At 39.9% G+C, this 23070-nt stretch overlaps 1 protein-coding gene across 4 annotated transcripts; it reads right to left on the reverse strand.

Moving 5' to 3' along the window:
- Positions 1 to 3160: 3160 nt before the first annotated feature.
- On the reverse strand, positions 3161 to 7499 carry HJV (hemojuvelin BMP co-receptor). Of its 4 annotated transcripts, XM_082616307.1 has the most exons (4): positions 7368 to 7499; positions 5893 to 6079; positions 4916 to 5478; positions 3161 to 4415 (listed from the first exon to the last, which is right to left on the reverse strand). In XM_082616307.1, exons 2-4 carry the CDS (start codon positions 5987 to 5989, stop codon positions 3792 to 3794), a joined length of 1284 nt encoding a protein of 427 aa, XP_082472433.1. In that variant the 5' UTR covers positions 5990 to 6079; positions 7368 to 7499; the 3' UTR covers positions 3161 to 3791. The 4 variants fall into 4 exon arrangements, with proteins under 4 accessions (XP_082472433.1, XP_082472434.1, XP_082472435.1 ...); XM_082616308.1 differs by lacking the exon at positions 5893 to 6079 and having other exon boundaries at positions 5442 to 5478; XM_082616309.1 differs by lacking the exon at positions 7368 to 7499 and having other exon boundaries at positions 5442 to 5478; positions 5893 to 5934.
- Positions 7500 to 23070: the final 15571 nt, after the last annotated feature.

Genomic DNA, 23070 nt, shown 5'->3' on the forward strand with positions numbered 1-23070 from the left:
TAGTCATTGTTTACATTATTATCACTGTGTAAATAGCATCAATTGTGGAGCCAAGTAGTGTATTTTGATTGTTTTGTGTCCTGAACAACGCTTTGTTTGTTATGAAGTTATAATTATTTAAGCAATTTATTTAGTTTATTATGCACCTATCCTCAGTTTATGTCTGAAATGCCAATTCTATCAAATACTTATTAATATTTTCTCTCAAATGGTCAACAGATCAGATAATCGAAGAAATTAATTTTCTTTTTCCTGAAGGCTTGCTCCATCCCCACTGGGTAATTCTTTTTAGTCATCAGTACTATCTGCTGACTGTGAAGTGAAGTGAATTGGAAAGACAAAACTGAGGCACAGGGCTGATGTTTTTAAACCAGAAAATGTCCTTTCTGTGATCTCTGATCTGGAGAATGACAATCTGGAGGAAGGAATATGGTCCTTGTGATAAGAGTAGAAGAGAAAGTGTACAATATTTAAATATTCTCTTTCCTTTCCCCATCATCCTCTTTTCTGTGTTTTCCTAGAAGAAGGAAATTCTGTTCTAATCTTCCTTTTTATACTGTGGTCATTCTAAGCCTTCGCCTGATCCACCAAAGGAAGAGGGAAATGCAGGCTACCTATTTTTATAAATTACATGTTTATTGGATATACTGGATGTTTGATGAACTGCACATATTTGAAGTGTGTATTTTCATGGCTTTTGAAATGAAATCACTGCCACAATCAAGATAATGAACATGTTACTCCAAAAAATTTCTTCAGGTGTCTTTGTAAACCATCCCTCCCTCCCTCCCCCTGACCATCCCCAGGCAACCATTGATCTTTTTCGTGTCACTATATATTAGTTTACACTTTCTGTAATTTTATATAAATGGAAGTATACAGTATGTAGTCTTTTTTGTTGTTGTTTGGCTTCTTTCACTTCCATTCTTATTTTGAAATTCATCATATTGTTGTGTGTATCAGTAGTTTATTTCATTTTATTGCTGAGTGATATTGTATGCAAGTCATTGTGCAGACACGTTATCATTTCTCTTGTATCAATACTTAGAAGTGGAATGTTTAGATTGTAAGGTAAGTATATGCTTTTAAAGAAACTGCCAAACCATTTTACAAAGTAGTTGTACTATTTTACTTTCCCACCAGTAGCATGTGAGAGCTTCACAATTTGCCAACACTTGATATGGTCAATCTTTTAAATTTTAGCCATTCTGGTGGGTGTGTAGTGTTTTCTTATTTTTTTTAATTTGATTTGCATTTCCATAATGAGTAATGATGTTGAGCATTTTTTTCATGTGCTTTTTTTGAGCTCCCCATTTTTAAATACTCCATTGGTAATAGGGTTAACCTAAGTTTGGGCAAAGGAAGCAGTACTGCATGACAGGTGCCATAAGAGAATCTCACTCACCAATTCGCTATGAAATTCTTCTTAACTTACTTGAAATTCCCACACCTGAGGGACAAAGTTACATACTCTTTTGAGTTAAGAGAACCAATATAAGGAGCAGTTTCTAAAAAAGATGTTTTGAGTTAAAATGCCTAAGTTATCTGTAAGTGAAGACAGCAATGGATGTGTTTCCTTCAATTTTCTTCCATTAGAACAGATTGTTTTCTAGATTAGCTAAAGGTCATATAGGGACTTCCCTGGCGGTCCAGTGGTTAAGGCTCCTGCTTCCACTGCAGGGGGTGTGGGTGCCATCCCTGGTCAGGGAACTAAGACCCCACATGCCTAGTGGTGTGGCCAAAAAAAAAAAAAAAAAGAAAAAAATTGTAGAGACTGTACTTTGTGGGAATGGCAGAGTGGCTATGGTCCTTAAGAGAAGGTGGAGAGACCGGAATAGAGGATGAAGAATTGCAAAAGAAATTTGAAATGGCAGCCCAGATAGGACCCCCTGTCTGGTAAGCAATGGCTGGTGTGTATATGTATCCTGGGGGAGTTTGCTCAGGTGGGCGAGACTGAGAGAAGAGGGATGAGACAGGGTGAATACACAATTATGTTAGGGAGGGCAGGCCCTAGATAATGGAGTGCCTAAAGGGGAGACTGAGACCAGAAGCAGGCTTCATAGTTTTGTTCAGAACAGAACTGTTACTTTAGAACATCCTGAACTAGAACAGCTTCTATTTTCAGTCTTTTCTTCTACAAACTAGATTCCTTCAATCTGGGGCCTTTCCCACCCCTTTCCAGCTCTCCCTTTTGGGTTTCATATGATAGAAGAAGAGAATAGTTTTTGTGGTGGCAGCCACTGCCTGCAGCTCCCCTTCCCTGCCAAGCTCCACAACCAAAATCTTTAATGGCTGTTTCCTTGACAGCATAGTTTTGTGGTTTAGAGTTATTTAGGTCAAATTGGAGCCAAATTACCTGGGTTCAGTCTCTAGCTCTACCATTTATTAGCTGTATTACTGTGGGCAAGTTGCTTAATCTTCCTGTACCTCAGTTTCCTTGTATAAAAATAGAGATAAGAATATTACCTTCCTTAGAGAGTTGTGAGGATTAAATGCATTAATAATTTTAAAGTGTTTAGGGAACCACTGGTGGTCCAGTGGTTAAGACTTGGCGCTTTCACTGCCATGGGCCCAGGTCCAATCCCTGGTTGGGGAACTAAGTCATGCCGCATGGCCAAAAAAAAAAAAAAAAGTGTTTAGAACATTACCTGGCAAGTTTTAAGCTCTCAATAAATGTTAGCTGTTAATTGAATTTAAACTCTTTGGCCCCACTTTCAAGGCACTTCATAATCTGGCCTCTGTCCATCTACCCTTCTATCCCATTGCTTCTTGTCTACTTCATTTGAGTTTTGCTGATTTCCTCACTGAATCATGAACCTATGTATAACTCCAGATGGTGTCCGTTGCCTGGAAGGTCCTTAATTCAAATCCTACCTAATCTTCAAAGATCACTTAAAATCCCATCTCCTCTACTACCTCTTATTATATCTTGAGTTCTCATCAACCATCTTCCCATTTGGATTTATAGTACCATAGAATTTAGTGAATAATTACACGCTCATCACTCCTTCATGTGAATCAGTTTTGTCTCTCTGTAAACTTCCTGAGGGCAGAAACAATATCTGATACTTCTGAGCCCTCTTTCAGTGGAGTGAACACATTGTCTTTATGCCATCTTAAGCGTCTGTAAAGAGATTCAACATAGGCAATAAATGTGAAGAATTCATAACTTTAATAACAGATTAGTTAGGGGTGGGGATGATAGTTTCTTTCCTATCTGTGCTATTCTCCAAAGACAGAGATTCCCTTCACCAAAAATCCAGACAACCCCCACTTCATCTCTGAACCAAGAAAGCAGAACACATCTTACCCACATATACTTATCAAATAGACTCTTCTCCCTATCATTTCCTCCTCTTTCCACCTTCCAAGAGAAAATATCATTAGATTTTGAGTTTCTGATGGGTAATGATCATCTCTTTCTCTTTCAGTTCTTCTCTATTAAAGGTCTCAACCCTTAAATTTCCTACTGATGGTCAGGACCCCATAACCTCTAAGCTTGTAGGGATGATCTCAGGAGTAGATGGACTGGAACAATTTGCTTACTATAAATAAGACTGGGAAAATTAGTGAAGAGCCCCTACTGAGGTCTGGAATGCAGAAACCTTGCCCAGAATCCTCACTCTGTGATCATTTCAACCCTGGACTGCAGCCTCTCTCACTCTAGATAAATGTCACTGTTTCATGTGTCTCTTAGTCCCCACTGTTTCCTTCAGTGATTCTTTATGTTCTTCCTTGCCCATCTCTATCCACAAATCACTTCTAAACCAGTCATGAGATTTCTGGCCTAGTTATTGAATGCAAAGCCACAGAACAAAGACCCCAGAAAGGAGTGGGGCTAAGAGGGTTGCTGAGGAAAGAGGAACCCCAGCATCCGAGGGGAAGAGGTGCAGTTTTTCCAAGTCTGGCAGGAAGGCTCGGGCATCCTCCAGAGCTGCCTGAGCTGCCACAGTAAAGTTGGGGTCACCAGAGATTAAAACATCAAAGACACAGGAATGGAAGTAAGCATCTTCAACTGGCAGCCCTTCCTTGCACAGCTGTCTGGCAGTATCAATGGTTATAGCTCCCCGACGACTGCGCTCTGAGCGTGAGAGTCGCTGACTTGGAGGGCATCCGCCAACGCAGAGCTGCAAGTCCTGCTCAGCTGAGAAGGCCCTGGCCACATCCTCTGCTACTTTGATGGAGAAGGAGAGCTGCCCAGCTGTCTGCCGAATGATTATAGTTGTGCCAATGTAGGCAGCTCGGATCTCCACATGGCTCCCAGGGTTAGCAGTTCGAATGGATAAACTTGAGCCCCCAGGTCGGTCACCTCCATTGATAGAACCATCTTCAAAGGCTGCGGGAAGATTGTCCACCTCAGCCTGGTAGACCTTCTGATCAATGCATTCCTGCATGTTCTTAAATATAATGGTGAGCTGTGAGGGCAAGAGGGAAAACAGTTTATTTTGGGCTCAGTACACCCTACCCGCTTCCACCAGTCAGGCCTCATTACATAGTCAGGGATCTGATCCCAGCAGAGATGAAAGGCTTATCATGGTTCTCACTCCTTGATCCCTTCTTTATGTTCCAATATTGCTTTATCCCTGCTCAACCCCTCTCTTTCTTATTTGGTCTCAACCTCGGAAACTCCCACAAGAGAAGGAAAAGTTTCCTTTCTGTATCTCCTCAACCCAGGGCTCCTCAACTTTCCTCTTTCCAAATTTCTCTTCAGTGTTTTCTGCATTGGCGTGAAATTCCCACTGAGGGAAAGTGATTTACAGGAGCGAGTGTTTGGGAGGAGGGCGTGATTCAAGATGTGAGAGCGGTTGAGGAGGAAAGGGAATAGGGAGCATTGCTGAGAAATAGTGGCAATGGCATGGGAGTGGTACCCTGAGGTGACCCTGGGAGGATCTGGAGGAGCAATTGAGTCCCTGACCTTCCGGGTGGTGGTGGCGTTGGCCCCCGCTGCCACGGGGGAGCTGGTGGCCTGGACAAAAAGGAAGTCATTATCCAGCAAGGGCCAAGCTCCTTGGACACGGCACGTGTGAAAGTGGTGATGGAAGCTGCGCACGTGAGGGTCCCCGAAGGAGGCGCAATGCAAGAAGCCTGGGGGCTGACCGTTCAGCCGGAAAAACCGGCCTTCATAGTCACAGGGGTCCGGGGCTGGGGGACCAGAGGAGCGCACCGGGCCTGCGCCTGGAAGGGCTGGGCCCCGGGGTGGGGGAGGGGCCGTGGGGCCCTGGCGGGAGCAGTTGTGCTGGATCATCAGGTCTTCGATGCCGTGCACAGCAGAATGGAAGGCGAGGTCCCCGCGGCAGGTGCGGGCCGTGCGCCGAGTGCAGAGCGCGTAGGAGCGGAGGGCTCGGCAGAGGCCGCTGGAGCCCACCCCTCCACCCCGGCCTCCTCCTCGAAGGGCTCCTGGTGAACCCCCACCTCTAAGGCTCAGAGTGGAAGATACATACTCAGCATTGCAGCGGAGGATCTTGCACTGAGAATGAGCTGAGGACGGAAGGGAGAGAGGATTGTGAGATGGTCCCCAGATCCCCGCTCAACCATAACTCTCCCAAACCTCATCAGGGGATTCCAGCCGGTCCTAAAACCCAACTGAGAGCCTTCCACAGACCCCAGTGCACAGCCGCGAGCCCCCAGCCCCCCAGCTTTCTAGTCTTGTCCTCTTTCAATCTTGCTAAACATGTGTAAGCCCTGCTATATCTATTCTCCCTGTGGATCAAGGGCTTTCCCAGTGCCCTTCCCCAAGTTGAATGGAGAATAAAATATACCTATCTGAGAGTGGGGCGAGTGACTGGAATTCCTCAGCACCCATCTCTTCTCACTCACCCAAGCTCACATGCCCACCCCTACATAGCAGCCTACCCCCTAGATTCCCCAAACCCTTATCTAACCCTTCCTTACCATGTCCACAGAGGAGCAGCAGGAGAGTGAGAATGCTTAGAGTTGGGGGACTGCCATGGGGGCACCAGGGACTAGGGGACTGGCCTGGATCCCCCATACCTATCCAGCCAGGTCCCCCCAGGTTCCGGTTCTTTCCAGCTGGTGACCCTCCTACCTAGTGAATTTTGACCGGACGTCCTGTAAGGGACTGAAAAAAGAAATTTGGCTGGGCATGGGGAAAGAGAAGAGTTGAAGATTGTTCAGAACCGTGTGAAGAGAATCTCGGGAGATCAGGAAAAAGATGAGCAGACTGTGGAGTTTGGGGAGAATGGGGCTCCCTGAAGTAAAAGCAAGGCTGTTAAGCCTCTGTGCCCTGCTCTTGTGGCCACTTTCAGGTCCCTTATGCAATACCCCTAGGTGGGGGTGGAAGAAAGGTTGAGTGAACTCAGGGGCGCAGAGTCCACTGTATTGCCCCATTCTGAGCTACCAAACAGCAGAAATGTCAAAAAAGGAGGAATCATGTGGATAGATCAGATCTCAATCATACCAGTGGGCTCCCCAACAGAATTAGGATCTGAAAGTACTTCAGAAACATACCTCTTATTTGCCCTTCCCTATCAGGAGGGGACACCCTCCAGAGGTCATTCATTTATTTTCCTCCTTTGTGTCAGAATTTTCAGCAAGAAGGGGTAAGGGTGGTATAACCATCCCTGTTCTCTAGAACGTCAGTATTCAAATGAAAAGGGAACCAGTCTCTTTCATCTACTCTAGAGAGCAAAAATTATAATCCCTCTCTCTCAGGGGATAATGGGATGCAAGCCAAGCATGCAAATAAATATTTGTTTGTAAGTCAACATTTCTTGTATTTTTCCAAACCTCACTGAAGAACCACTCTTTCCATTAACCTTACCTTGCAAGTTTAGAAGTTCTCAGTCTTTTGATGAGAACAGAGCCTGGGGAGAGGCTAACTCCCTTTTGCCAAACTACCCTCTCCTGGGATAAGGATACGATTGAGGGAGAGTCATGCAGGAGGAAGAATAGGATGATGGGACTAGAGTTGTGGGGAGAAATCATTTACAACAAGGAGTAACCCCCACCCTTGGAAGCGCAATGTGAAGGGCACTGCTAAGTAGGAGCAGGATAGAAGGGTATCAGTGACTAATCATCTCAGGCTAAATTTGGCCTTGGTGAGAAAAACACAAAATAGGAAATGTGGGACACATATTAAAGAAGGAGACTTCATCAGAAGTCTTGAGGTAACAAGATAAGAAGAGAGCTGACTCTCAGAGGAGAGACGGAGGTTTAAATTTCTAATGGCCAGAGGCCAGAAAGAAATAAGACAGAAGGAGAAATGGAGATTGGGGCACCTTGGTATGGGAGAGATCCTAGCTTTTGGACCAGAGACATCCAAGTAGATGTCGTAATTTTATGAAATTCTAACTTCAATTCTAACTCCAAAAGCTTATTAAAGGAATTGCAGTTTCATTTTGACTTACTGTTTCCAGAGGTCAAACATTAGTCTGATATCCAATTCTCCAGCCATGACTGTCTACTGTCAGTCAGCTCCAGCCAGGGGATCCCCCGTCTCTTTCTCCATGTCTCCCCTAGGTCCCCAGACCGGCTGCAATCTCACTGAGGTCAGGGAACCAGAGAAGGTCTGGTGTGGGTGGCTGGAGTACTGGACAGCTGAGCAGGGGAGGGAGGTGGCTACTGAGTTGACTGTTTTAAAAATAGCTAAGTCCAAGATTCCAGGAGCATTGGTGGGGGTAGGGTGTTGGAGTGGGGGGAGTGGGGAGGGTAGGAGGATTAGAAACAATATGGAGTATAGGGTGCCAAGTGCGGGGGGGAGGACAGAAATATGACAAGCAAGTCAGATATCCAGTTCAAGCTTATATGATTCTAGTCACTGCCTACTGCAGGCAGCCCTTCAGCATTGTCAGTAATGAGCTCCTGGCCTTTAAAAATTAGAGTGGACAACTGTACGCATTTCATTCACCACCCTCATCCCTGCTGTACTGAATATTGCGTTTAGTTTCTACAGAACATATCTAGGAGGTAGCTGACTTTAAATAAGGTGCATAGCAGAGGTAGTTCACAGCCCCTCCCCCATTTTTGTAGAGATTTCAGAAGGACTAAAAAAGCCAGCTGTCTAAAGAAGAAATCTGAGCTCTGAGTTGTTTAGGATGAGGGTTTGTTTCAGTCTACCAGCTCAGATCCTTGCAGCTGTCTATCCCCCTACCTCCTCCATTCTCATTCCCTTGTTTATGTAGCAATTCCTCTTCCCAAGTATACATACAAACATATAAGCTCCTGAGTTTCTGGGGAGGAAGCTAGCAAAGGCAAAGAGAAGAAGAAGGAATGGGGATAGAATTTTTTGAAGGTTAGTAATCCACAGGGAAGAAGAACTTGGAGAGATAAAATGAGAGAAAAAGAGATTCAGAAAGATACTTTTGTGAAGTAGCATAATCCAGTGACCTTTTAAGATATTGCAACCAAGGAATTTAGCCATGTCGTATTTTTGCAGCCATAGGCACCAGGGATCATCATCATCTCTTAGTACTTGCCAAGTGAAATTAACAGAAGGACTGATTCCAAATACTGTCATTAAAGCATCTTAAGTTGCTCTACATTTAATTCAGAATTTAGAAGTCCACAGAGTACTCTTCTCTTTTTTATACATATAGATCTGAAAAATTTTCTCTCCACCACATGAAGCCATATCACAAGGGCTTTTATTATAAAAATGTAAAATGACCCCAACCAAACTATCCAAATGATTTTAAAACACAATAATTTGACTATGACATCCCAAGTGGGATATACTCTAAGGACAAAAAGAACTGCAAAAACATTTTAGGTAGTCATATTGTTGGTGGTACTGTTGTTATTGTTATTCTGAAAGTATTGTGGGTGTACTGTGGGATAAAACAAATGAGTAATAATGTTAGTGTCTTTGTGAACCAGGATTTTTGACGTAGAATAAAGAGATACAGATTTATGATTGATGAAGTTAAGTAAAAACTCTATATTCTGAATTTAAATTGGAAGTATAATTCAGAGTTATACTTTTATATATGGTATATACTCATAGTTATACAGAGCTCATGGTGTATTTTATCCTAAAACATATCCTAACTTTATCCTGAAAAGGCCTAGAAACGATAACCCAGTAGCAATAAGCACCCCTGGTGTCCAATCTGAGCTATCTCAATACCATTTCACACTAAAAGGAACTCCTTGGAGAAATGGCTAATTTCAGGTATGGGGCAGGAATTGTCCAAGATAAGCAAGGAAGTTTTCAAAAACTGTTAGAATTCTATCAAAAGGACTCAGAAGCAACTAGAACAGCTCCCACTGGCCAAAGATGGGACAATTTGAGTGTCAAAATGGATACTGTATGCAATGGATCTAAACATATCAGGTATGTTTAAATCTATGAGTTTACAATGATTCTTAAACATACAAACTCATTGGTCATTGTTGGAGAATGCTAGGGGAACAACTAATTCATTATGTTGAAACTGGAAAGCATTAAGCATTTATCCTATTTTTTCTGTGGGAACACAAGATGAGGGGAAATTTTCTCTTTATAGAAGTTTCCCAGCAAATGAATGAAGAAGGAATGGCATTTTACAATATCAGCATTACAATATCAGCATTTTGTAACTCCTAATGAATTAATGTATCTAGGCAATGATCAACGATAGCTGTTATCCATCACAAAAGGAGAGACAAACACGTCCTTCTGATCATAGGTGGAGTACACAATTCCACCTACGAAGTAGTCCTGCAAAAAAATAAACAACCCCTTCGGTCTGAATCTGATCAACCGGTAGTCAGCTTACTACTTATTTAGAAGGAATGCAGGAGACATAAAATGGTACCTCAGAGGTGCAAATCCGGACTATGGGCATACTCTTCAGAACAAATGACCTGGGTTCTTCAACAAATAAATTGGGAAAAAAAAAAAAGATAAAGATGGAGAGGAAACCTATAGCCTAAAAGAGAATTAAGAGACATCAAGCAGTTGCAGAGTACGGGCTTTATTGTATTCTAATTCAAGAAAAAATTTTTTGAGATATATGGGGAAACTTGAATGTTGATGAACACTTACTGGATACTTAATAATTTATAAGGAATTATTATTAAAGTTGTTGATGTGATACATTTTTTAAAAAGTGCTTATCTTTTAGCAATACATCTTGAAATATTTGCAGGTGAAAAGATATGACACTTGGGGTTTGCTTCCAAATAATCCAAGGTGGGGGAGAAGTGGGTGGAGGTAAAATAAGATTGAAACATGAAGTGATCATTGTTAAAACTGGGTGATGGATACACAGGGATTTGTTATACTAGTCTCTTTCTTTTTGTAAATGTTTGAAAATTTCCATAATAAGATTTAAAAATCAGAAGTCATCTGTGGGCCCTTTGAGATTATTGGAGAATTTTTACCAACATCCTTGTCAAAGCCCATTGACCAAAGACCACTGGGAACAAACCTGAAGTAAAAAAATTGGGTTTCTTGCTGCAGCAAGGAAGAGAATGCTGCAGTGGGACTATGGGATCAGTTCAGTAAGGGGAAGTTAGGAGGAGCCTCTTGTAGAGACTGGGCTGCTGTTGGATGATTCTCAACTAGAGTTTAGAATAGTAAGGGCCAATTCTGGACTGAATATTGTCAAGAAGCAGGGGCATTTCAATGGTTGGGTGTCTAAATTTTTATCTAGGAGGTGGAAGGATTAAAGAGGGATTGGAGCTAAGATTGGTTAAAACAACAACAAAAAGTAGCAAATATGCATGTTAAGAGGAGATGTTTGCACATTTTTGTAATTGCAGAGTGGTCTTGTCTCTGTTTTATTCCAAACGAAGTTGCAATGTGGGTCCGATAAGCTGAGAGATAATAATTGCCAACCTTGACTTCTATACTCAGCTAAAATATTATTCCAGAATTAAAAATAAGTAAAACATTTCAAACAGATTGAAACCTGAAGGAATTTACCACTAATATATCCTTGTCAAAAGAACTGTTAATAAAAAAAAACTGTTAAAAAGATTTACTACAGAAAGGATGATTTGAGCAAAGAGGATGGATTAGATGGGAGAAGAACTGGTAAACAAAGAAATGTGTGGCTAAATCTGAACCAATAAATACTGCATTTAAAAAATGACTGCTTCTGGCAGTAAAAAAAAACACAATAGTAACACATAAAGCAGGAGAGGAATTGTAATTAAAGCTGTCATATTGTTTGTCAAGATTTATTGGATTTATGCTTTAATTAATTATTTTAATTAATTAATATTTAAATATGTATTGTAAGGGTAGGTACCAAAATAATAGGAAAAAATAGAGTATGTTATTTCTGAACCAAGAGGAGAAAAAGGGGAATTAAAATAACAAAATAAGACTAAAACTTGATTAATTCAAAAGAAGATAAGAAAGAGGAGGAAAAAAAGTATAAATCAAAACACCATAATATCATAATCCAGGTAAAGCTATAGGACTTGCTGATGCTCAGATATTGTTCTTGAGACTAATTTTTACTACTTTTGACAATGTCAATTTTTTTTTTTTTGGTACTTGGGCCACTCACTGTTGTGGCCTCCCCCATTGCGGAGCACAGGCTCCTGACGCACAGGCTCGGCGGCCATGGCTCACGGGCCCAGCCGCTCCACGGCATGTAGGATCTTTCTGGGCCGGGGGACGAACCAGTGTCCCCTGCATCGACAGGCGGACTCTCAAACACTGCGCCACCAGGGAAGCCCCAACAATGTCTATTTTTAAAGGTAGATCATTTCTCTCATGATTCTGTTCCTTATAAAGCTTTAAACTAGTCTATTTTCTCTAAATCCATGGCTTTTGATAGGAAAAGTTTCCCTTCTGTCCTAGAAGATGGTCACTAACTCATTGTTGCCCCAGGATGATTTGGAGCATGGCTCAGGTCCTTTAGATCTTTCCCATCCCATTTACAGACCTGTCTCCTTTACCCCTTTGGATTCATTTATGTTGTAGTTGTAAGTTACTACATGTTCATTCAGTGTTAGGAAGCTGTAAAGAAGCTGCAACAGGAAAAGTAGTGGAATGAACTGGATAACAGCTACTAATTTGTTTTTTTATTTTTTTATTTTTTTTGTGGTACGCGGGCCTCTCACTGTTGTGGCCTCTCTCGTTGCGGAGCACAGGCTCCGGACACGCAGGCTCAGCGGCCATGGCTCACGGGCCTCGCTGCTCTGCGGCATGTGGGATCTTCCCTGACCGGGGCACGAACCCGTGTCCCCTGCATCGGCAGGCGGACTCTCAGCCACTGCGCCACCAGGGAAGCCCCACAGCTACTAATTTGTATACTCTTTGTGCTAGGATAAAAAACATCCCAGCTGTGGCTGAGGGTAGTGCTACCTTTGAAAGTATAGACAAGGTTAAATGATAGGAGAAACACAGCAGAGAGTATTATGTTGGTTTTACAATAGGGGAGTAGTCTTAGAAATGGGTAGGGAGAATTGTCATGCGACACAGTAAAGCAGACCGATCTGGATAAGGGTAATCATAATAATAAAAGTAGTTTAAATAATAGCTTTGCTGAATATCTGCTGGTGCCATATGCTATGCTGAGTGATCTGCATGATAATATTTCTAATCCTTACAACAACCCTGAAAGGTAGATTTTATAGATATGGAAGCTGAAGTTCAAAGGACCATCTTGCCCAAGGTTCACCTAATTCAAGCCCAGATTTACCTGACTCAGGAGCCAATACTCTTTGCATTATAATGTCTTTTATAGGTTCAAAGGTGGCTGAGTTTAAAGGATGAAAAGGAAAACAGAAAAGATACAGATTTAGACAGGGATGTGAGAGACAGTATTGGCAGAACAGAAGGAACAATCTCTAGATCTTCAAATTAGAATGCTGGCTCGGAGAATGGGCCTATCATTAGTAAATAATAAGAATAGAGACAGGCTGGCATCCAGCTTTTATATACCTAAGGAGTTCAACAAAATTCGTGTTGTGACTCATTTAAACTATGTTACTAAACCCTTAACTTATAGCAGTATGCTAAAAAAAAAAAAGAAGATAATCATTTGATAGCCTCTTTATTTTGTGTCAAATGAAAAAAAAAAAAACCAAGGAAACAAGATACTTTTTCAAATTCATTTCAGATAAAGCCAGTGACGGTTATGGTGTTCCCTTGTTATGGGTATAAGGGCCTACTTGATAAATTCACCTTGTAATAAAAGTTTGTGGGACTTCCCTGGCGGCACGGTGGTTGAGAATCTGCCTGTCAGTGCGAGGGGACATGGGTTTGATCCCTGGTGCGAGAGGGTCCCACGTGCCACGGAGCAGCTGGGCCGGTGTGCCACAACTACTGAGGCCACGTGCTGCAACAACTGGAGCCCGCGTGCTGCAACAACTGAAGCCCGTGGCCCTAGATCCGATGCTCCACAACAAAAGGAGCCACCACAATGAGAAGCCCACACACCGCAACGAAGAGTAGCCTCCACTCGCAGCAACTAGAGAAAGCCCACGTGCAGCAACGAAGACCCAATGCAGCCAAAGCAAAACAAAAAAAAAGTTTGCCTCTTTTGACAGCTTGATTTGTTTCCTTTTAAGAAGCAATGGGAATTATAGAACTCATTTTCTTTTTCTTTTTTACTGTTCATAAATCCAGAGGTAAATATAATGCTCAATTATAGTATTTATATTAGCTCAGGTTTTTGCTCTATAGTTTGTCTTTTCTAAAGCTTTTGAATCTTCTATTTTTATGTTAGGTGTTTGCTGTATGTGGTTACAAGTGAGGTGTTTACTTTTAACACCTCACTTCAAATCTCTTTTGGGAAAAACGTTCCCAAAACATAAAAGTAAATCAAATATTTTTGGAAATTTAAATTAAATAAAAGAGCATTCACTTTTTCATAGCTTGGAATTTTGCCATTTTATTCATTTGGAGCTATTATATAAAGACGTATTCTTTGTGCCACCTTTTTTTTTTTTTTTTTTTTGTGGTATGTGGGCCTCTCACTGCCGTGGCCTCTCCCATTGAAGAGCACAGGCTCCAGACGTGCAGGCTCAGCAGCCATGGCCCACGGGCCCAGCCACTCCACGGCATGTGGGATCCTCGTGGACCGGGTCACGAACCCGTGTCCCCTGCATCGGCAGGCGAACTCTCAACCACTGTGCCACCAGGGCTTTGTGCCACCTTTACCCACACATTTGATGTTTTTATCAATTCCTGCAAAGGTGAAGAAAGTGGTGCTTACATTTCCCTGTATGAAGGTGAGAGTTCCAAATATAAAATGTTTCTAAAATCTAAGACTGACAACGCAGTAAAAGATAAGTTTCCTCTTGTTGAACTGATTAGGAGGTTGGCCGTGTGAGATTACTTGGGATTGAGAGTTTATAAATTAATGGTTCTGAACTTTTTGGGTCACAAACTCCTTTTGAAAACCTAATGAGAGATATGGGCCCTGTCCTCAGAAGAATGCTCAAGTACGAGTACTTGACTTTTCAACCACAATTTCTCGGGGATATATATGCCTCTTACTAGAAGGCTAGACTAGATAAGATGTGACTCCTCTTTGCTGTGATAGTGCAGATTCCTAGTCACAACCTAGGCAGGGAGCCTTTATTGTGGATAGCAGTAAGAGCAAGGTAGACACTTGCTAAATCAACCTTGAGTAAGTCAGTCAATATGTAGCTCAAAGCAATAATAGAATCATAGGCAAACAGATTCTGCTCTTCCTGCTCCAAGAGCATTTTGCGTTCTCTTTGAAGCAATTCTATTATGGTCATCAAGTAGTTCTAAAAAATACCCAAGTTGCTGAAGAATATCCCCTACAGTATATGCCCTCATAGATTTTGTTTTGTTTATTTGGGTTTCTATTAATTTCTATCTTGAGGTCTTACAGAGGGGGAACTCTCTATTAACTATTTGGGTAGAAAATTCTGTCATGTTGCCATAAAGTGTTTTTATGTTTCATGTTTCTTTTGTGGTGTGTGCAAAGTCCTGACCACTAGCACACTATTAAAAAGACATTATTTATTTATTTATTTATTTTTTATGGAGCCAACCACCAGAGGCTCCTGGACTCTATGGAAGCCACAGATCTTCTAACATCTGAAAGAAGGATTATCCTTTTGAATATGAAGGTGAATGTGAGTAACTGAGAAAAGGTAGAGCAGGCAGTGAAAGTAATGAAAAAAGAGAGATTAGAGTTCAAAACATATTGAGGTGTGTCTTAGGGACCTTGAGTGTAAAGCTGCCTTCAGTGTTCCTCAGTGAGGCCTTATTGACATTATGGGAGGGACAATTTTGTGTGTGTGTGGAGCTGTCCTGCCCAGTGCAGTACATTTAGCATTCTTGTCTCCCCTCCCCTGTCAAATGCCATCTGCATCTCCAGTCAATGTACATTTTTAATGCCCCTGCATATTTCCAAAGGCCTCCCAGGAGGTGGTACCACTCTGGTTGAGGAATACTACTAGATATTCTTAATCCTAGGTGGTCTCACACCACCATGACCTAAACTGGTTTAGCAGTCTTTTCACTGTATGGACTACCCTTGCTTTAGCAAGATACAGGACATTTCTATCACAAGGATCCCCCATGTAGCCACGTTCACTTCCCTCCAATCTCCATCTCCACATTAACATCTAGCAACAACTAATCCATTCTCCATTTGTAAAATTTTGTTATTTTAAGAATGTTATATAAACAGGTTACAGTATGTAATGTTTGGGGATTAGCTTTTTTTACTCAGCATAATTTTCTGGAGATTCATCCAAGTTGTGTGTATATCAATAGTTTGTTCCTTTTTATTGCTGAGTAGTATTCCATGCTATAGATGTACCATTCACTTGCTGAAGGACATCTGCCTTGTTTCCAGTTTTTGGCTTTCATTAATAAATTTGCTATAAACATTTGTGCATAGGTTTTTTTGGTAACATCTTTATTGGAGTATAATTGCTTTACACTGGTTTGTGCATAAGTTTTTATATGAACATTAGTTTTTATTTCTCTGGGATAAATGCCCAGGAGTGCAAATTCTGCTTCATATGAAAATGGCATATTTAGGGTTTTTTTTAATAAACTGTTTTTTTAAAAAATAAACTGTTTTCCAGAGTGCTCGTACCATTCTACATTCCCACAAGCAATGTATGAGTGATCCAGTTTCCCTGCATTATCCTCACCAGCATTTGAGGTTGTCATTATTTTTAATTTTAGACATTCTGATAGGTATGTAGTGATATCTAATTGTGGTTTTAATTTGTATTTCTCCAATGGCTAATGATGCTGAACATCTTTTCATGTGCTTATTGCTGTCTGTATATCCTCTTGGGGAAATGTTCCTTCTTGACTTTTGACCATTTTCTCACTGGACTGTTTTTTATACTGTTGAGTTAGAGAGTTCTTATATATTATAGACAATAGTCCTTTGTTGGGTATGTGGTTTACACATATTTTCTCCCAGCTAGCAGCTTGTCTTTTCATTCTCATAATAAGGTCTTTTGCAAAGCAAACATTTAATTTTGATGAAGTCTACTTTACTGATTTTTCCTTTTATGGATTGCTTTTGGTGTCAAAACTTTGCCTAGCCTTAGACCATGAAGAGTTTCTCCTATGTTTTTTCTAAATGTTTTATACTTCACATTTAAGCTCCTGATCCACTTTGGAGTTAGTTTTTGTATAAGGTATGAGACTTAGGTTGAGGGTTTTGTTTATTTGTTTGCTTTTTGTTTATTTGTTTGCCTATGGATGTCCAATTTCTTCAGCAATATGTATTGAAAGAGCTATTTTTTCTCCACGGAATAGCTTTTTCACCTTTGTTAAAAAAAACATGAGTTGGCATATTTGTATGGGTCAACTGTTGGGTTCTCTATTCTGTTTCATTGATCTGTATATTTATTTTTCTGCCAATACCATACCATCTTTACTATTGTAGCCTTTTAATAAGTCTTGAAAATGGATAAGCTGATTCCTCTCACTTAATTCTTTTTCAAAAAGTGTTTTAGCTATTCTAGTTCCTTTGCCTTTCCATACAAGTTTTAGAATAATTTTGTCTATATCTACAAAAAACTCTTGCTAGGATTTCCCCTTTACTAAGTTTTAAATTGTGGTAAAATACATAAAACATAAAGTTCACAATTTTAACCATTTTAAAGTGTACAATTCAGTGGCATTTAGTACCTTCGAAATGTTGTGCAACCATCACCACTATCTAGTTCCGGAATGTTTTCATCACCCCAAAGGAAGCCCTGTTCCCACTGTGAAGTCAGTCCCCAACCTCGGGCAATGACTGATCTGCTTTCTGTCTCTATGGATTGGCCATTCTGTACATTTCATATAAACGGAATCATACGATATGTTACCTTTTGTGTCTGGCTTATTTCATTTAGCATAATGTTTTCGAGGTTCATCCAACTTGTCAGTACTTCTTTGTTATGTCCAAATAATATGCCATTGTATGTATATACCACAGTTTGTTTATCCATTCATTCATCCATGGACATTTGGGTTGTTTCTAACTTTGGGCTATTATGAATATCATGCTGCTATGAGTATGCATGTACAAGTATTTGTATGAGTACCTGCTTTTAGTTCTTTGGGATCTACCTAGAGTGAAATTACTGGGCTGTATTCTATGTTTAACATATTGAGGAGCCTCCAAACTGTGTTCCACAGCAGCTGCAACATTTTACATTCCTTCCACCAGTGTATTAGGGTTTCAATTTCACCTCATCCTCACCAACACTTGTTATTTTCCATTTTAAAAAATTATAGCCATTCTGGAAAGTGTGAAGTGGTATCTTATTGTGGTATTGATTTGCATTTCCCTAATGACTAATGGCATTGAGCATCTTTCCATGTGCTTGCTGACCATTTAGATATCTTCTCTGGAGAAATTCTATTCAAATCTCTTGCTCACTTTTTAATTGAGTTGTTTGTCTTTTTTGTTGTTGAGTGGTAGCCCCTTCATTCTTAAAGGATATTTTTGCTGGATATAGGAATCTGGGTTGACAGTCTTCTTTCAGTGCTTGAAAAAGTTTGTGCCACTTCTCTGGCCTCCATGGTCTCTGATGAGAAATCTGCTGTCATTCAAATTGTTTATCCATGGTATGTAAGGTGTCATTTTTCACGGATTTCAAGATTTTTTTCCCTTATTTTTAGTTTTCTGCAATTTGACTATGATGTGTCTTGGCATGAATTTGTTTGGGTTTATCTTCTTTAGGGTTTGCTCAGCTTCTTGAATCTGTAGGTTTATCATCTGCTAAATTTGGGGAGTTTTACTCATTATTTCTTGTAGTATGTTTTTCAGTCCTTTTCTTTTTCTCTTCTCCTTCTGGGAATCTGATGACACAAATGTTAGATCTTTTGTTATAATCCCACAAGTCCCTGTGACTCTGCTCTTGTTTTTTTCATTCTGTTTTCTCTGTTGTTCAGATTGAGTAATTTCCATTGTTTTATCTTTCAAGTCACTGATTCTTTCCTCTGTCCCCTCCACTCTGCTGTTGAGCCCATCCATTGAGGGTTTTTGTTGTTATTGTATTTTTTAGTTATAAAATTTCCATTCAGTTCTTCTATTTCTTTGCTGAAACTTTTCTTTGCTGGGACTTTCTATTTTTTTCATTTGTTTCAAATACTTCATAGTTGCTTGTTGAAACATTTTTATGATGACCGTTTTAAAATCTTTGTCAGATAATTCTACCACGTTGATCATCTAGGTATTGTCTGTTTTCATTCAGTTCAAGATCTTTCTCATTCTTGATATGATGAGTGCTTTTTTATTAAAGCCTGGACATTTGGGACTCTGGATCATATTTATACCTTCTGTTTCAGCTGGCTTCTTCTGATACTAATCAAGTAGAGGAAGTGGGGGTAAGGTACCTTGTTACAGCCAGGTAGGTGTAGGAATCCAGGGTTCCCCACTTAGTCTCAATTAACACCTGAGGAGAGGGGCTCCTCATTACTGATGGGCAGGGGTAGGAGTTCCACCTCCCCATATGGCCTCCACTGATACTGGGGAATAGGAGTAACCTTGTTATCACCAGGTGTTGGTTGGTTCCTCATTCTTCTCTACCATGTTTCCTCTGATACCAATCCAGCAGTGAGGAGGAGGAACACTTCTTTACTGGCCTGCTGAGAGGAAGTCTAGGTACCCCATATACCTAGACTTTACTAGGTGTGGGTAGAGGTGAGCCACAATTCTTTCTGTGGCATTTGGCTGGAGTAGAGCAGTTATTATCTAAAAGTTTTCTATTTTTCTAGGCTACCTCTTCCCTGGTCCTTTGTCTAGAGAGAGCAGGTTTTGTTGTTGTTAATACTATTGATACTTCCTAGTTTCTCATGTTACCCAAAATTACCGGCAGGTGGCAGAATAGCTGATGAAAATGGACTGTTCACCAAAACATAAGAAGGCTGATTTCCATTTTGACATAGGGAAATAAAATTTATTACCTTGTACCCACCCTGGATACAATCCCAAGATTTTGTTCTGAGGGTTAGATACTCTTTATCAGCCTTTGAGTACAGGTAGCTGCCCAGCGGGAATACAGCTGGAGTAAAAGGAAGTGGGCTTTGTTAGGCTCCTTGGTGACATATGACACCAGGATTACTTGGGTTTTGTGAAAATAAATGTCTAGCATTTAGTTACTCTTCTCCCTAGGAAGGTGGAGATTGGATGACTGGAGGATTAGTACTTTCTTTAAACAACATTTTAACATTGATACTTTGAAAGCAAAACAAAGCAACAAAAACCCCAGAAACACCCCATATCCTATCACTTATTTTTTCTATCAGGTCCTGCTGATATGTACACATATATGATTCAATTTTTTAATTCTCTTTTTCACTTATTATCAAAGGTGTTTTCTGATGTTAGTGCATGGGGGTGGCTTTTTAAACTTTATATTTGAACTCATGTGCAAAGAATTAATCACAGTGCAGTCATCTGACCAAAAAAGGTCTGAGGGGAGGCTTTTGATTGTTTCATTTTTGGTTTTCTCAAATTTTTATTTTGAAAAATTTCAAACCTACAGAGAAGTTAAAAGAATAAAATATTGAACATTCAATTACCCTTCACCTAGATTCATTGTTAATATTTTGCCATATTTGCTTTCTTTTCTGTCTCATATAAAGCTAATTTGCAGACATTGATGGGTATGGCTTTCAATGTTCCTTTAGTCTAGGTATGCACCCCAGTTTTCTTTTCTTTCTCCTCACTCCCTCTCTTCCTTCTTCATATTTGAAAATTTTGAAGCTCCAAAACTCTTTCTCTTAGTCTCCCACCAGCGAGTTACGCTCAGATCCTGCTGACCACCAAGCACCTGTAGGCTGAGTCACTTTCACTTGTCTGTAATATTCGTTTTGGCCAACAGAGTTTGGCCTAAATTCACACGAGATGGAAAAAAAAAAAAAGCTGCTATAGGACCAGGATCTCCTAGAGTTACTTACACGACAACCTTTATATTCCTTAAGGAAAAGTTCCTAGTCAATTTGGCAAAACCCAGTTGGAGACCTTTACTTTTCTGCTGATCCCAATTCAGGAAATCACTGCAACTACAGGAGGCTGAGAGTTTCCTATTTGTCCTTCTATGTTTTCTCCAGACATTTGTCTCTGGTCTTGGGAACTGCGATCGTGTGTACACGATCCTCCCTCAGCTCTGGGAGCCATGCAGAGGAGTTCTCTTAAGGGTTTTCTACTCCAAAAAAGAAATACGAGGAAAAGGTAGCTTCGACGTGCGGAAGGCCCAGTTGTCAAGAATCTCAAAATCTAGGTGGTTGAAACAATATGCGTCACACAAAGGGTAGAGACACACGTTGAATTAGCCTCATATATTCTCTGTTGCACCTTTTCTTCCACATTCCCTGGTGGTCTAGTGGTTAGGATTCGGCGCTCTCACCGCCGCGGCCCGGGTTCGATTCCCGGTCAGGGAAAGATGTCTTTTCTCTACCAAGACAGTACTTTGTGTTTTTCTTCCTACAAAATACTTTTAATGACAGTTCCTATAGAACACTTTTAATGATTAATTTTGTTTCTTCTACTCAGTTGCCACATGGGTGACCTTAGCTGAAATACAGGAAATGCAGGAAAACATAAAGAAAAAATCGCTTACCATTCTACCAATCACTGGTAGCTATTATCCAGTTTTTGAAACAGAAAATGGAATAATGCTGTACATACTATTTAATTACCAGCTTTTTAAAAAAACATCTTTATTAGAGTATAATTGCCTTACAATGGTGTGTTAGTTTCTGCTTTATAACAAAGTGAATCAGTTATACATATACGTATGTCCCCATATCTCTTCCTTCTTGCGTCTCCCTCCCTCCCACCCTCCCACCCTCCCTATCCCACCCCTCTAGGTGGTTACAAAGCACCGAGCTGATCTCCCTGTGCTATGCGGCTGCTTCCCACTAGCTATCTATTTTACGTTTTTACCAGCTATTTTTAAAGTTAATATATTTCTAACACTTTCCAGTAGAAATAAATACACTTCAGCAACAGGATATTTTCTTTCAATTTAATTATTTAATTTTTGTAAAGGTAATATATTTACATGGTTTAGGATTCAAATATCCAAAAAGGCATAACTGATAAACCTACTTTTCACCTCGGCCATCCAGTTTTCTTCTAATAAGGCAGCCAGTAGTAAGTTTTGTAATTATATTGTAATATAAGTATGTTGTAAATATAAAATATAAATAGATTGTAAATACAAGTACATGCATACATACATATATATTTAAGTACGTTCCCCTCCCTCGCACAAATGATAGCAATCTATACACTTCTGAACTTTGCCTTTTTCACTTAATTTTAGAAATAGTTGCAGATTACACATGAAGAGCTTCCTCATTCTTTTCTATGGCACATAGTATTCCATTATATTGATATTCCATAATTAATCAAACCAGCTTCCTATTGATGACACTTAGGTTATTCTAATCCTTTGCGGCCATAAAAATAATCTTCTACATATGTTATTTTGTACGTGTGTAGAATAAATGTCCAAGAATTAAAATGTTGGTTCAAAGGACATGTGCATTTGTGGATGGGTAGTGCCAATATGCCCTCCTTAGAGGTCCTACCAATTTATACTCCCACCAGCAATGTACAATATAAAAAAAAAATGTGGGTTTTCATCAATCGTATTTCTGGACTTTTAGGTTTTTCCCCCCCAAAATTTTGGTTTTACAAATAACACTTTGATGAACATTTGTGTGAATACATCTTTGTATAGCCTTAGGGATTGCTTTAGGATAAATTCATAGAAGTGGAATTACCACCTCATATCATATATTAGATGAGTTAAATAATTAAATGTAATAATTGAAATAAAAACATCGGTGGATAATTATCTTATTGGGCTGGAGAAGACTTTTTCAAGGTAAAAGCAAACACAGAAATCATAAAGGATAAAACTGATAGGTTAGACTACATAAAAACAGAAAACTGCCCATTTGAAAATCCTATAATATTAAAAGACAAATGCCAAACTAATATGTAAGTAATATACATATAATATAAATACCTAATAGCAAAAATCGACAGAGCGTATGATTTAGTAAGTCTCAAAACTAATACAAATAATTAGTAAGTTTATGAAATATGATCAACCTCAATAGTAATACAATAAATGCAAGTTAAAATGAGACTCCAAATTTTTATGTTGCACTTTCGTAAAGATAAAAAGAATGATGATATCTAGTTGCCTGAGGTAATTTGGTAATACTCATTGAAAAGTGAAAATTGGTGATATCGCTCCACACAGCAATTTGGCAATATGTATTCAAAGCTTTAAAATGTGGGTTATCTTTTCAATGGCAACTTTACCTTTATGCATTCGTGCTGAGGAAATACTCTCAAATGCATAACGATATGTGTACAGAGATAACACTCGCATTAAGGCCTTAACTCGTCCGCTTGATTTCAGAGGCTCCCTTCAAAAGACAATAAACTAGAATTGATGATTTTCCTTCCCTAAACCTCTGAAACGACTAAAAAAAACTACCACAACATTATCAATATAATCATAGGTAAAATCCTAGAGATCTTTTTTTCCCTCTTCGTCCTTTGGCTTTGTGTTGAATAGTTCTCTTAGCACGAATCCCTAAATATGAAAGACTTTGGTCGGAGCAAACCATGACGAATTAGTCATAAGGAAACAAAGGGGACTTTTTTTTCTTGTGTGCGTTGGTGGTATAGTGGTGAGCAT

Source organism: Mesoplodon mirus (genome assembly GCF_964341445.2).
Source record: "Mesoplodon mirus genome assembly, chromosome: 3".
Classification (NCBI taxonomy): domain Eukaryota; kingdom Metazoa; phylum Chordata; class Mammalia; order Artiodactyla; family Ziphiidae; genus Mesoplodon; species Mesoplodon mirus.